Source organism: Lissotriton helveticus, chromosome 5_1 (assembly GCF_964261635.1).
Source record: "Lissotriton helveticus chromosome 5_1, aLisHel1.1, whole genome shotgun sequence".
Lineage (NCBI taxonomy): Eukaryota > Metazoa > Chordata > Amphibia > Caudata > Salamandridae > Lissotriton > Lissotriton helveticus.
Genome location: NC_136065.1, coordinates 901635745 through 901650056, shown reverse-complemented (window position 1 = coordinate 901650056; position 14312 = coordinate 901635745). Strand labels below are relative to the sequence as shown.

Below are 14312 nucleotides of genomic sequence, written 5' to 3'. Positions count from 1 at the left end.
TTGACTGGGGATAAATGTTTGATTTGTTCTGCATTCCATCCATCATTTGGGTGTATTTTGCTTTCTTGCACTAGGTATGCCCAGACGTGGGTATCGGTCTCACTGTGCCCCTGGATTCAAGCTAGTCTGGCTGATATGGGGTGATACCCTGAAACTGGTAACAGGATGCTTGTTTCTGGTCCAGGGAGAGCCTGGCTTGGCAGTTCGAGATGGACTGTTCCCATGAGGAACAGCATCAAGACTGATTTGCATATGGCTGGGTCTAAACTGGGGTGGCATGGTGAGTGAAAGAACAACGGATTTAATCAAGATCTCTTGAATTGGGTGAATGTTTGATTTTCTTTTGCATTCGTCCATCATTTGTGTGTTCTTTGCTTTCTCTCTCTAAGTGCGCCAGGTATGCCCAGATGTGGGTCCCGAGATCACTGTGTCACTGGATTCAAGCGACATTCCCGGAAAGCTGGAAGCACGCCGAAATCAAAGCCCTCCTCAAGAAGCCCAAAGCGGATCCCAAGGACCTCAAGAACTTCCGGCCCATCTCCCTGCTCCCGTTCCCAGCAAAGGTCATCGAGAAAATCGTCAACATGCAACTGGCCCACCACCTGGAAGACAACAACATCTTGGACCCGTCCCAGTCCGGATTCAGACTAAACCACAGCACCGAGACAGCCCTCATCGCCGCCACATACGACATCAGGCGCCAACTAGACAATGGCGAAACATCAGCCCTCATCCTCCTGGACCTGTCTGCCGCCTTCGACATGGTCTAACATCGCACTCTAAAGACACGCCTCCTAGAAGCTGGAATCCAAGAGAAAGCTCTTGACTGGACCACGTCCTTCCTCTCTGGCAGAACCCAGAGCGTCCGCCTCCCACCCTTCCGATCCGAAGCCACCAACATCATCTGCGGCGTCCCCCAGGGCTCATCCCTCAGTCCAACCTTGTTCAATGTCTACATGGCCCCTCTCACACAAGTGGCCCGCCATCACGACCTCAACATCATCTCCTACGCTGACGACACCCAGCTCATCCTCTCCTTCACCAAGGACCCACACACTGCCAAAACCAACCTGCACGAGGGAATGAAGGCCATCGCCGACTAGATGAGGAGCAGCCGTCTGAAGCTGAACTCTGACAAGACGGAGGTCCTCATCCTCGGACCCACCCCCTCAGCCTGGGACGACTCCTGGTGGCCGACCACACTGGGAACAGCACCAACACCCACCGACCATGCACGCAATCTAGGATTCATCCTCGACTCCTCCCTCTCCATGTCTAAGCAGGTCAACGCCGTCTCCTCCTCCTGCTACAACACCCTCCGCATGCTCCGCAGGATCTACAAGTGGATCCCGACCGAAACAAGAAGAACGGTGACACAGGCCCTCGTCAGCAGCAGACTGGACTATGGCAACACACTCTACGCAGGAATCCCAGCCAAACACCTACGACGACTACAACACATCCAAAACGCGTCCGTCCGACCGATCGTCAACGTCCCCCGCCTCAGCCACATCACCCCCACCTGAGAGACCTACACTGGCTCCCCGTTGACAAGAGGATCACCTTCAAGTTCCTCACCCATGCACACAAAGCACTCCACAACGCCGGACCAGCCTACCTGAACAGCAGACTCAGCTTTCACACCCCCACCCGCTAGCTCCACTCCGCCAGCCTCGCCCTCGCCGCTGTCCCCCGCATCCAACGAATGACCTCCGGTGGCAGAGCCTTCTCCTACCTTGCCGCTAAGACCTGGAACACCCTCCCTACCCACATATGGCAGACCCAAGACCTACTCGCCTTCAGAAGACTCCTCAAGACCTGGCTCTTCGAGCAGTAGCAGCCCCCCCCTCTCCCCTCAGCGCCTTGGGACCCTCACAGGTAAGTAGCACGCTTTACAAGTACTCTGATTGATTGATTGAAGCTAGTCTGGCTGATGAGGGGTAATACCACGAAACTGGTACCAGGATGCTTGGTTCTGGTACAGGGAGGACCTGGCTTGGCATTTGGGCTGGACTGTTCCCATAAGGAGCAGCATCAAGACTGATATGCATATGGCTGGGTCTAATCTGGGGTGGTATGGTGAGCGAAAGAACAATGGATTTAATCAAGATGTCTTGAATGGGGGTGACGGTTTGATTTGTTCTGCATTACGTCCATCATTTGTATGTCGTTTGCTTTCTCTCTGTAAGTGCGCTGGGTATGCCCAGATGTGGGTCCCGGGCTTACTGTGCCACTGGATCCAAGGTAGTCTGGCTGTTGTGGGGTGATACCCTGAAACTGGTACCAGGATGCTTGTTTCTGGTCCAGGGAGGACCTGGCTTGGCATTCGGGCTGGACTGTTCCCATGAGGAGCAGCATCAAGACTGAAATGCATATGGCTGGGTCTAATCTGGGGTGGTATGGTGAGCGAAAGAACAATGAATTTAATCAAAATGTCTTGAACGGGGGTGACGTTTTGATTTGTTCTGCATTACGTCCATCATTTGTATGTCATTTGCTTTCTCTCTGTAAGTTCGCTGGGTATGCCCAGATGTGGGTCCCGGGCTTACTGTGCCACTGGATCCAAGGTAGTCTGGCTGTTGGGGGGTGATACCCTGAAACTGGTACCAGGATGCTTGTTTCTGGTCCAGGGAGGACCTGGCTTGGCATTCGGGCTGGACTGTTCGCATGAGGAGCAGCATCAAGACTGAAATGCATATGGCTGGGTCTAATCTGGGGTGGTATGGTGAGCGAAAGAACAATGGATTTAATCAAAATGTCTTGAACGGGGGTGACGGTTTGATTTGTTCTGCATTACGTCCATCATTTGTATGTCATTTGCTTTCTCTCTGTAAGTGCGCTGGGTATGCCCAGATGTGGGTCCCGGGCTTACTGTGCCACTGCATTCAAGCTAGCCTGGCTGATGAGGGGTGACCTCAAAACCGGCCCAAGGATGCTTGTTTCTGGTCCAGGGAGGACCTGGCTTGGCAATTCGGGCTGGACTGTTCCCATGAGGAGCAGGGTCAAGACTGATTTGCATATGTCTGGGTCTAAACTGGGGTGGCATGGTAAGCAAAATAACATTATATTTAACCCAGATCTCTTGACTGGGGATGAATGTTTGATTTGTTCTGCATTCCATCCATCATTTGTGTGTCTTTTGCTTTTTTGCGCTGAGTATGCCCAGACGTGGGTATTAGGCTCACTGTGCCACTGGATTCAAGGTAGTCTGGCTGTTGAGGGGTGATACCCTGAAACTGGTACCAGGATGCTTGTTTCTGGTTCAGGGAGGACTTGGCTTGGCAGTTCGAGCTGGACTGTTCCCATGAGGAAGACTGATTTGGATATGGCTGAGTCTAAACTGGGGTGGCATGGTGAGGGAAAGAACAACGGATTTAATCAAGATCTCTTGAATGGGGTGAATGTTTGATGTTTTTGCATTCGTCCATCATTTGTGTGTTCTTTGCTTTCTCTCTCTAAGTGCACCGGGTATGCCCAGATGTGGGCCCCGGGATCACTGTTCCACTGGATTCAAGCGAGTCTGGCTGATGAGGGGTAATACCGCGAAACTGGTACCAGGATGCTTGGTTCTGGTACAGGGAGGACCTGGCTTGGCATTCGGGCTGGACTGTTCCCATAGGAGCAGCATCAAGACTGATATGCATATGGCTGGGTCTAATCTGGGGTGGTATGGTGAGCAAAAGAACAATGGATTTAATCAAAATGTCTTGAATGGGGGTGACGGTTTGATTTGTTCTGCAATACGTCCATCATTTGTATGTCGTTTGCTTTCTCTCTGTAAGTGCGCTGGGTATGCCCAGATGTGGGTCCCGGGCTTACTGTGCCACTGGATTCAAGGTAGTCTGGCTGTTGTGGGGTGATACCCTGAAACTGGTACCAGGATGCTTGTTTCTGGTCCAGGGAGGACCTGGCTTGGCATTCGAGCTGGACTGTTCCCATAAGGAGCAGCATCAAGACTGATATGCATATGGCTGGGTCTAATCTGGGGTGGTATGGTGAGCAAAAGAACAATGGATTTAATCAAAATGTCTTGAATGGGGGTGACGGTTTCATTTGTTCTGCATTACATCCATCATTTGTTTGTCGTTTGCTTTCTCTCTGTAAGTGCGCTGGGTATGCCCAGATATGGGTCCCGGGCTTACTGTGCCACTGCATTCAAGCTAGCCTGGCTGATGAGGGGTGACCCCAAAACCAGTCCAAGGATGCTTGTTTCTGCCCCAGGGAGGACCTGGCTTGGCAGTTCGGGCTAGACTGTTCCCATGAGGAGCAGGGTCAAGACTGATTTGCAAATGGCTGGGTCTAAACTGGGGTGGCATGCTGAGCAAAAGAACATTATATTTAACCCAGATCTCTTGACTGGGGATGAATGTTTGATTTGTTCTGCATTCCATCCATCATTTGTGTGTCTTTTGCTTTTTTACGTTGGGTATGCCCAGACGTGGGTATTAGGCTCACAGTGCCACTGGATTCAAGGTAGTCTGGCTGTTGAGGGGTGATACCCTGAAACTGGTACCAGGATGCTTGTTTCTGGTCCAGGGAGGACCTGGCTTGGCAGTTCATGCTGGACTGTTCCCATGAGGAAGACTGATTTGCATATGGCTGGGTCTAAACTGGGGTGGCATGGTGAGCAAAAGAACAACGGATTTAATCAAGATCTCTTGAATGGGGTGAATGTTTGATTTTTTTGCATTCGTCCATCATTTGTGTGTTCTTTGCTTTCTCTCTCTAAGTGCGCCGGGTCTGCACAGATGTGGACCCCGGGATCACTGTTCCACTGGATTCAAGCTAGTCTGGCTGATGAGGGGTAATACCGCGAAACTGGTACCAGGATGCTTGGTTCTGGTACAGGGAGGACCTGGCTTGGCATTCGGGCTGGACTGTTCCCATAGGAGCAGCATCAAGACTGATATGCATATGGCTGGGTCTAATCTGGGGTGGTATGGTGAGCAAAAGAACAATGGATTTAATCAAAATGTCTTGAATGGGGCTGACGGTTTGATTTGTTCTGCAATACGTCCATCATTTGTATGTCGTTTGCTTTCTCTCTGTAAGTGCGCTGGGTATGCCCAGATGTGGGTCCCGGGCTTACTGTGCCACTGGATTCAAGGTATTCTGGCTGTTGTGGGGTGATACCCTGAAACTGGTACCAGGATGCTTGTTTCTGGTCCAGGGAGGACCTGGCTTGGCATTCGAGCTGGACTGTTCCCATAAGGAGCAGCATCAAGACTGATATGCATATGGCTGGGTCTAATCTGGGGTGGTATGGTGAGCAAAAGAACAATGGATTTAATCAAAATGTCTTGAATGGGGGTGACGGTTTGATTTGTTCTGCATTACGTCCATCATTTGTATGTTGTTTGCTTTCTCTCTGTAAGTGCGCTGGGTATGCCCAGATGTGGGTCCCGGGCTTACTGTGCCACTGGATTCAAGCTAGCCTGGCTGATGAGGGGTGACCCCAAAACCGGTCCACAGATGCTTGTTTCTGGTCCAGGGAGGACCTGGCTTGGCAGTTTGAGCTGGACTGTTCCCATGAGGAGCAGGGTCAACACTGATTTGCATATGGCTGGGTCTAAACTGGGGTGGCATGGTGAGCAAAAGAACATTATATTTAACCCAGATCTCTTGACTGGGGATTAATGTTTGATTTGTTCTGCATTCCATACATCATTTGTGTGTCTTTTGCATTTTTTGCGCTGGGTATGCCCAGATGTGGGTATTAGGCCCACTGTGCCTTTGGATTCAAGGTAGTCTGGCTGTTGAGGGGTGATACCCTGAAACTGGTACCAGGATGCTTGTTTCTGGTCCAGGGAGGACCTGGCTTGGCATTTGGAGCTGGACTGTTCCCATGAGGAAGACTGATTTGCATATGGCTGGGTCTAAACTGGGGTGGCATGGTGAGCAAAAGAACAACGGATTTAATCAAGATCTCTTGAATGGGGTGAATGTTTGATTTTTTTGCATTCGTCCATCATTTGTGTGTTCTTTGCTTTCTCTCTCTAAGTGTGCCGGGTATGCCCAGATGTGGGCCCCGGGATCACTGTTCCACTGGATTCAAGCTAGTCTGGCTGATGAGGGGTAATGCCGCGAAACTGGTACCAGGATGCTTGGTTCTGGTACAGGGAGGACCTGGCTTGGCATTCGGGCTGGACTGTTCCCATAAGGAGCAGCATCAAGACTGATATGCATATGGCTGGGTCTAATCTGGGGTCGTATGGTGAGCGAAAGAACAATGGATTTAATCAAAATGTCTTAAATGGGGGTGACGGTTTGATTTGTTCTGCATTACGTCCATCATTTGTATGTCGTTTGCTTTCTCTCTATAAGTGCGCTGGGTATGCCCAGATGTGGGTCCCGGGCTTACTGTGCCACTGGATTCAAGCTAGCCTGGCTGATGAGGGGTGACCCCAAAACCGGTCCAAGGATGCTTGTTTCTGGCCCAGGGAGGACCTGGCTTGGCAGTTCGGGCTGGACTGTTCCCATGAGGAGCAGGGTCAAGACTGATTTGCATATGTCTGGGTCTAAATTGGGGTGGCAAGGTGAGCAAAAGAACATTATATTTAACCCAGATCTCTTGACTGGGGATGAATGATTGATTTGTTCTGCATTCCATCCATCATTTGTGTGTCTTTTGCTTTTTTGCGCTGGGTATGCCCAGACGTGGGTATCAGGCTCACTGTGCCACTGGATTCAAGGTAGTCTAGCTGTTGAGGGGTGATACCCTAAAACTGGTACCAGGATGCTTGTTTCTGGTCCAGGGAGGACCTTGCTTGGCAGTTCGAGCTGGACTGTTCCCATGAGGAAGACTGATTTGCATATGGCTGGGTGTAAACTGAGGTGGCATGGAGAGCGAAAGAACAACGGATTTATTCAAGATCTCTTGAATGGGGTGAATGTTTGATTTGTTTGCATTCGTCCATCATTTGTGTGTTCTTTGCTTTCCCTCTCTAAGTGCGCCGGGTATGCCCATATGTGGGTCCCGGGATCACTGTTCCACTGGATTCAAGCTAGTCCAAACTGGGAGGGTGAGCAAAAGAACGATGGATTCAACCCAGATCTCTTGACTTGGGGTGAATGTTTGATTCATTCAGCATTCCATTCATCATTTGTTGGTGCAGCATTTTTAGAAAGTTGATATTTTCTTCTTTAACCATCCTGTGCTTCTCTGTGCCTGTGGCATCAACGCCTGGTTTTAGATTGACAAGGGAGGGTTTCTGCATTCACTCCAGACACTCACACAAAGGGAGTTGAGGTGTACCCTGCATATGCTGATGAACCACTCTGGACTAGAGGGGTGGGAGGAGTTGTCACTGACACCTGAAAATGCTGTGCCTGCTCTGCACACTGCTGTCTCTATCCCTTGTAGTGTGGCTGGACCAAGAACGGCAAAACTGGTTTTGCTGAGCCAAAGAAACTTTCTGAACAAAGGCTTCAACGGGAAAATGGGTATTGGTATTAGACCTAAAACCCCAGAGCTTTGGAACTCTTTTGGACTAAGGAACCAGCCATGAAGAAGAGCTGCCATGAAGAGTACTTCTCCTTTGCTGTGTGTTACTTTGTTGGGTTGGCCTGCAGTTGCTGCTTCTGTCTTGGGCAGTGAAAAGACTGGTCTGAACTTTCTACAGCTTGTTTCCTAAGTTTCTCCAAGGGCTTAAAGTAGAGCTTGCTCCCTGTTCAAGAAGTCTCAAGATTTGATTTGATTTGATTTGATTTCAGATTTGTAAAGCGCGTAGCTACCCTGGGGCGTCCCAGCGCTGACAATCAACCTGTAGCGTTCAGAGGAGGGAAGTTGTAGGGAGGGTTTTATGGGAAGAGCCAGGTTTTGAATTGTCTATGGAAGGCCAGTAGGTTGGGTTCTCTTCGAATGTGGAGTGGGAGGGAATTCCACAGCTTTGGAGCATTGTATGAGAACAGTCGCCCCCCTGAGCGGGCCTATCTTATTCTGGGGACACTGGCCAGGGAAAGGGAGTCTGATCTGAGCTGCCTGTTGGAGTGATGTGGTTTGACGAGAGATCTCAGAATAGGCGGGCCTCTGCCTTGAAGTATTTTGTGTGAGATGCAGAGGGTCTTAAAGGTGATCCTTTCCTTAATCGGGAGCCAGTGTAATGATCTGAGGGCCGGTTTGGCAGAGCATCTGAATTTGGTCCCGGTCAGGAGTCTGGCAGCGACGTTTTGTGCACATTGCAGTCTGTTGATGACCGATGAGGGGGCACTTAAATATAGGGCATTTCCGTAGTCCAGTCTAGAGTTAACTAGCCCCTGTATTAATAGTTTCCTGGACTGAAAGGGGATTAAGTGGAGAATTTTTCGAGCTATCTGAATGAGACCAAAGCATGAGCCGGCAGTTTTTCTAGCCTGGACTTTAAAGTTGAGGTCCTGGTCCATCCAGATACCCAAGCTCTTGACTTCGGTCTTAGGGGTAGGGGGTGATCCCATGCAGGGTGGCCAGGAGAGGGATGGGGGAGTCTGCGTGGGTCCCCTAGAAGAAGGATCTCAGATTTCTCTCCATTTAGTTTCAAACGAGAATCGCACATCCATTGGGATATATTCTGGAGGCAGGATGACAAGTTATCCAGACATTTGGTCGACTGGTTTATAGAGACAACCAGCTGGGTATCGTCGGCGTACATAACAGTTTTTATGCCAAATGGAGTTACGATGTCTTCGAGGGGAGACATGTGTACGTTAAAAAGTGTGGGGCTCAGGGAGGAGCCCTGAGGGACCCCACACTGGAGGGGGAGAGCTCTGGAGTTAACTGAGCCGTCGGTCACCTGGAAGGTTCTGCCTTCTAGGAAGGATTTAATCCAAGACAGGGCGGTGCCGGAGATTCCTGCCATGCTAAGACGGTGGATGAGGATGGCATGATCCACCGTGTCGAAGGCGGCGCACAAGTCCAGGAGGATCACTGCCACTGATCCTCGTGCATCTAAGATGGTTCTTGCCTCTTCGTCCACGGCTAGGATTGCGATGTCCGTTCCCTGTCCTGGTCTAATCCCTGTCTGGGATTGGCGGATAAGATTGTTAGATTCTAAGAAGAGGGATAATTGTTGATTGACAATTTTCTCGACCACTTTGCTGATGGCCGGGAGAAGGGAAATAGGTCTAAAGTTAGACAAGTCAGCGGGATCGAGGTGGGGCTTTTTGAGAAGCGCGCGGACTGTGGCTTTTTTCCAGTTGGTTGGGACGGTGCCTTGTGTGAAAGACGTATTAACGAGGTTGGTGAAGGGGGAGGAAACCGTGGAAGCAACCAATTTTAATGTGCTCATAGGGGCCGGGACTGTGGGGGCCCCACTCTTCACTGTATGAAGGGTTGACAAGAACAGTTCTGTGGACACCTGGGAGAATGCTTCGAGACATGGGGCCTTCGGGCAAGTGGGAGGAGTCGGGGGTGTAAGGGGGTGCTGTGGGTGGGGAGGGTTTTTAGGATGTTGTTGATTTTTGTTGAAAAAAACTCAGCGAGCTGGTTGTATCTAGTGCCAGATGGGTCTGGTATATGCAGTGGTTCCGGAGTTTTCGTCAGAAGACGGACGATGCGATAGGTTTCTTTGGCGGAGTTAGCTGCAGCTAGTATTTTTCCCTCGAAAAAAGTTGCCTGGGTGTTTTTTATGCAAGTTTTGTAATCCTTCAAGGCAGACCTGTATTAATTTTTACTTTCATTAGCCCAGTCCTTTCTCCAAAGGCGCTCGAGCTTTTTACACCTTTTTCTAAGAACGCGTAGTTCCGGGGTGAACCAGGGAGATTTAAAAGTTCCCTTTTTACTGGGGAGAGGTTTGACGGGGAGGACTACGTCGAGGGATTGTTCAATCCAGGAGCGGAGTTGGACATCTGCTAGGGAGGGATCTGGGTCAAGCTCAGGTGTAGTGGAGGCTAGTTCGTGGATCCATACTGCCGTATGACCAGCAAAGACTTCAATATATTTTTCTACCATCACTGGTAAATGTGTGTTTTGTACTTCAACACCAAAAAACTACTATGATGCTGTCAAAGTTGGTGCTACTTCCTCTGTGACCTGAAGGTACCGCAGAGAACATTGCCCCACTTCACACCGTAGCCCTGGTCTCACAACGCTGCCACCAGATGCTGCTTGCACCGTGACCTGAGGGCACCCCACTTTGCACTGCCACGCTTCACATCGCCGCACTGGTATCCACACCTACATCGACGACGCTGCCGGCACTGTGGCCTGGGTGCACCACATGTACTTTACCCGACGAACCACCCAGTCCCACTCCGCAGCCTTTGCCCACTGGCACCATCGACTCCAGATAGTCAGCTGCCGCCGCGATTTGCACCACGACCTGGGAGCCCTGCACACCTCATTGCCCCATCTTGCACCGCAGCCTTGAGTCTACTGACCGCTACGCTATCGCAATGATAACGCCGCTGCCTGTCCCGTGACCTGCGAGCACTGCAACAAGCCCTGCCCCACTTCTCACCACAGCCCTGGTTGCACCGCCACCTCTGGATGCCGTTACCAAGCCACTGCCTTCACTGAGACCTGAGGGCACTGCATGCCGCACCACTCCACTTCAGCCCTGATGCTGCTGGCACACCTGACTTCCACCTCACGGAGATCGATCTGCAACATGTGTGACTTCAAGGGCCGAACGACTCTTGCAACGACCTCATAACAATTCCATTTGTTCCCTCCCATTTCCCACATTTACTCCTAAAACGTATAATTAAATATATAGAGATCTCCACAGTTGGGATAGAAGTATCTGCACATGAAAAATAGGCAAAGGTTGTTGACCTCCGCACAAACCTTTCTGACTAGCATTTTGTTGTAGAACTGTAGTACTACTAAACATACTACAAAATGCAGTTTGTGAATAGGTCCCATTGATTTGATTTTTTATCCAGTTACATATATCATTTCCACATGCAAGCCCTCATTACAACTTAGGCGGAATAAGGTGACGTATTTACCCCACATGGTAAATACCGTTACCCCAGGTTGCTTCTGTTGCAAGTTTCTAACTTGTAAATGAGGCACAACGTGCGCAATCAGTATTTAACACACCAAATTCAACATGTTTGACCTTTTTTACAGGCCTTTCCCCCCTTATACATTTTGGCAGATTTTACATGTAAGAATCTCAGGAAAACGACAACAGTGTGATAATTATCACTCATCGGCTAATTCCAATACCTGCGCAAACACATTTTTGCACAAGGTTCAGATTTTATCCCTCAACCTGTAATTAGGGCAATGGATAGATATTTGACTTTACAAATTACACTAACGGAAAACTTTAAAAAACATCTTGTGGCGAAATATTGTGGTTGTACTTTTTCAAAATCGATAAGGGTTTGGTGTTGATATACAAATCGGAGAGAGAAGTGGCTTTTGATCGTCACAGCCAAAAATGTGCCTCAGTAGCAGAGTTTAGCTATGATACTCACCCCATTTAATAATTTTACAAGTTTCATAGGAAGCACAGTAGTTCATCCAGTAGAGGAGATTAAAGAATATCCTTGATACGCCCGTCATGCCCTGTCACACTGGCTCACATTAAATGAGAATGTGATTAGACTACGACACAAACTTTAAAAAGCATTTCATACATTTGAATATTTAATCTGGCGATCAGCACCAACCCACAATAGCCCTCACACGTTGCATTTATGCATATAAGGAAAGGTGCCAGACTTGCACCCAAACTCAACTATGTATGGGTTCTGGGTGCACAGCGAGCCAGATTTACTAATCCCTTACATAGGACTTGCAAGGCAACGCAAGGCAATGCAAAGGCTTATGTGAAATTTACTAAGCCACGTAAAACCCGCTTGTGCCCTGCGTGGTTTAGTACGTCCAGAGTACCGCATGTAATCAAAAATCGATTTGTGTGTTCTTTGCTTTCTCTCTCTAAGTGCGCCGGGTATGCCCAGATGTGGGCCCCGGGATCACTGTTCCACTGGATTCAAGCTAGTCTGGCTGATGAGGGGAAATACCACGAAACTGGTACCAGGATGCTTGGTTCTGGTCCTGGGACAACCTGGATTTCTAACTAAGGGTAGAAAACCTGGGATTGCATCAAAATGATATGCCTTCCCAACGGAGGCGTAACAAGGAGAAATATCTTAATTTCTCCTAGTTATTTCCTCTATCTATGAGCACCACATTTTGCAGCATGCAAAGAAAGTAGAGAATGCCTCTAAAGATTTTCTTTGTGCAGGAGGGTGTCCCTTTATATCCAACCAAAAAAAGAAATATATCCTCTTCCAAGCTTTGTTTCATTCCACGTTTGTTGTGAATTTGTCTATCAGTTTTTATTGAGGGCTAGAGCAGAAATTCCGGGAAGAGTTTGACATGGGAGTGCAACTCTTATAACTGTGTTGCAGGATTTACAGATCTTGTAGGACTTTTTGGTTACTGTACCTGCCATTTTTTTTAGGCATAGGGCCTGCGACTTAGCACTGCAAAAAAGCGAGGTTTGTGGGGGAGAATTCCATGCCCTCTGGGATAATCAAAGAAGCAATGATTGCATCTTTACAAATGATCCTCAGGGTCCTCGGTTCTTAATGTTAATACGGCACTGAGAATCCCCAAAACCCTGTAGGACCCAAGAATCAAGTGTTTGCAAACCCCATTTTTGATCTGTGTATCCCACTTGAGATAATCTTAGAACACATTAGGTTCAAGGTGTGGGGGACTGGGCCTAGTCAAAGGGCAAGCACTTTACCCTAAGCCAATTGTGCACAATTTGTGTAGACAGAGGCTAAGCATAGAGCATGGACAAAGGTGTTGTTTGATGTGTGCATGGTGGCTGGATACAGGCCCTGCTCAAATAGGCTAGTGAGTGTTGCCGAAGGCAGGGTGCAGTGTGCTCTTAGCCCTTGAGGACTGGATGCAGGGTTGAAGAACATGTACCGCAGGTTATGTTGGCATGGTAACTAGGCATGGGACATGGCCAAAGGCATGGCATTGTAAAGAGCCACTTTGGCAATCAGAAGCAGATTCTGGATGTGGGGCTAGATGTACAACCATTTGAAATTGCGATTCGTAAGTTGCGGTTGAGTGCAAGTCGCAATTTTTGAGTCGCAATTTCAAATGTACAACAGTGTCCGAGACACTGATTGCGATTCCCAATAGGGTCGGAAAATGTGACCCTCATAAATATTAATAAGGCACTCGCAATTTGCGACCCCATTGGGATTGGTTGGCCCTATCAGGGATAAGGCCTGCTGGACTCAGCAGACATCCATGCCTGGGACTGATTTTAAGTAAAGCAGTTTTTGTTTTTAAATGCAGCCCGTTTAACTTTAAGGAAAATGGGATGCATTTAAATATAAATAAATGAAACATTTTCGTTTAATTTTTTAAGGGCAGGTAGTGGTCCCTTCCCTTTTGCAATTGCATTACCACCCTCTTGAAGAGGGCAGTAAATTGCAAGTGTTTTGCGACCGCAATTGCAAAACATTCGTACATGGCTTGTGAGTCGCTATTAGGAAGGGAACGCCCCTTCCTAATAGCGTGTTGCAAAACACTTTTGCGAGTCTTAAACCCGATTGTGCCTGCAATTTTCTGTCATACATCTGGCCCGTAAAGCCTAGGAAAAGGCCAGGATCTCCAACCAGATCATGAGTGAGGGTTCTATACTGTACTATAATTATGGTTCTTAGGAGAGAAAATGTTTGCCTTAAAAACCCTTGAAATGTCCATAAACAAAGTAAGTGAAAGGGAAATTGTAGTTATGATTCAAAACTTATAAATCCCCCAAAATACTGCTTGTTGCCATGCATAGGGCATGTGACCTCTTAATTCCTTTCTTCACTGCAGTTGACTTTATGTAAGTATGTGGTATTTGTTAGTGGGAACCTAGATGGAAGTCAGAGGAGCACTGTACAGTGTCAAAGCAGAGATACTGTCAACGCACGACTGGAGGGGAAGCAGTAATCCAAGAGCGAATGTGGACTGTTACTGATGCATAATGTGGTGCTCTTTATGGAGGTGTCTTTTGAGGGCTTTCTGAAATTGGAACAGGGTTGGGTAGTCCATAAAGATTTGAGGTGTACAGATGATGCACTGACTTGCCTCTCCTCTCTAATCTTGTGTCTATTGTAGTTGACTCACTAATGTACCTTATCGATGTTCTCAGTGAATCTACTACATATTTTTCTCTGCCTCTCCATGTGCAGGTGACTCCATGACTTACCTTACATTGAGCATGGCACTGACTTTACCTGATGACGTCAGGGTGCTCAGCTGTTATGAAGCTGCAGTTGAGGCAGAGATTGGAGAGCCATTTTGGAATAAGGTAAAGTTTTTTTCCCCTGACTTTTAATGTAACCTCTTGTATGCATCTCTCTTG

The 14312-nt window shown here is 48.5% G+C and overlaps 1 protein-coding gene across 1 annotated transcript in view; it reads left to right on the top strand.

The window, feature by feature from the left end:
- Nucleotides 1–14312, top strand: part of COMTD1 (catechol-O-methyltransferase domain containing 1) — a 102361-nt gene that overhangs the window by 34053 nt on the left and 53996 nt on the right. Inside the window, exon 4 of the mRNA XM_078643362.1 lies at nucleotides 14140–14258. Coding sequence (XP_078499488.1) covers nucleotides 14140–14258 — 119 coding nt within the window. The remainder of the gene's footprint in view (nucleotides 1–14139; nucleotides 14259–14312) is intronic.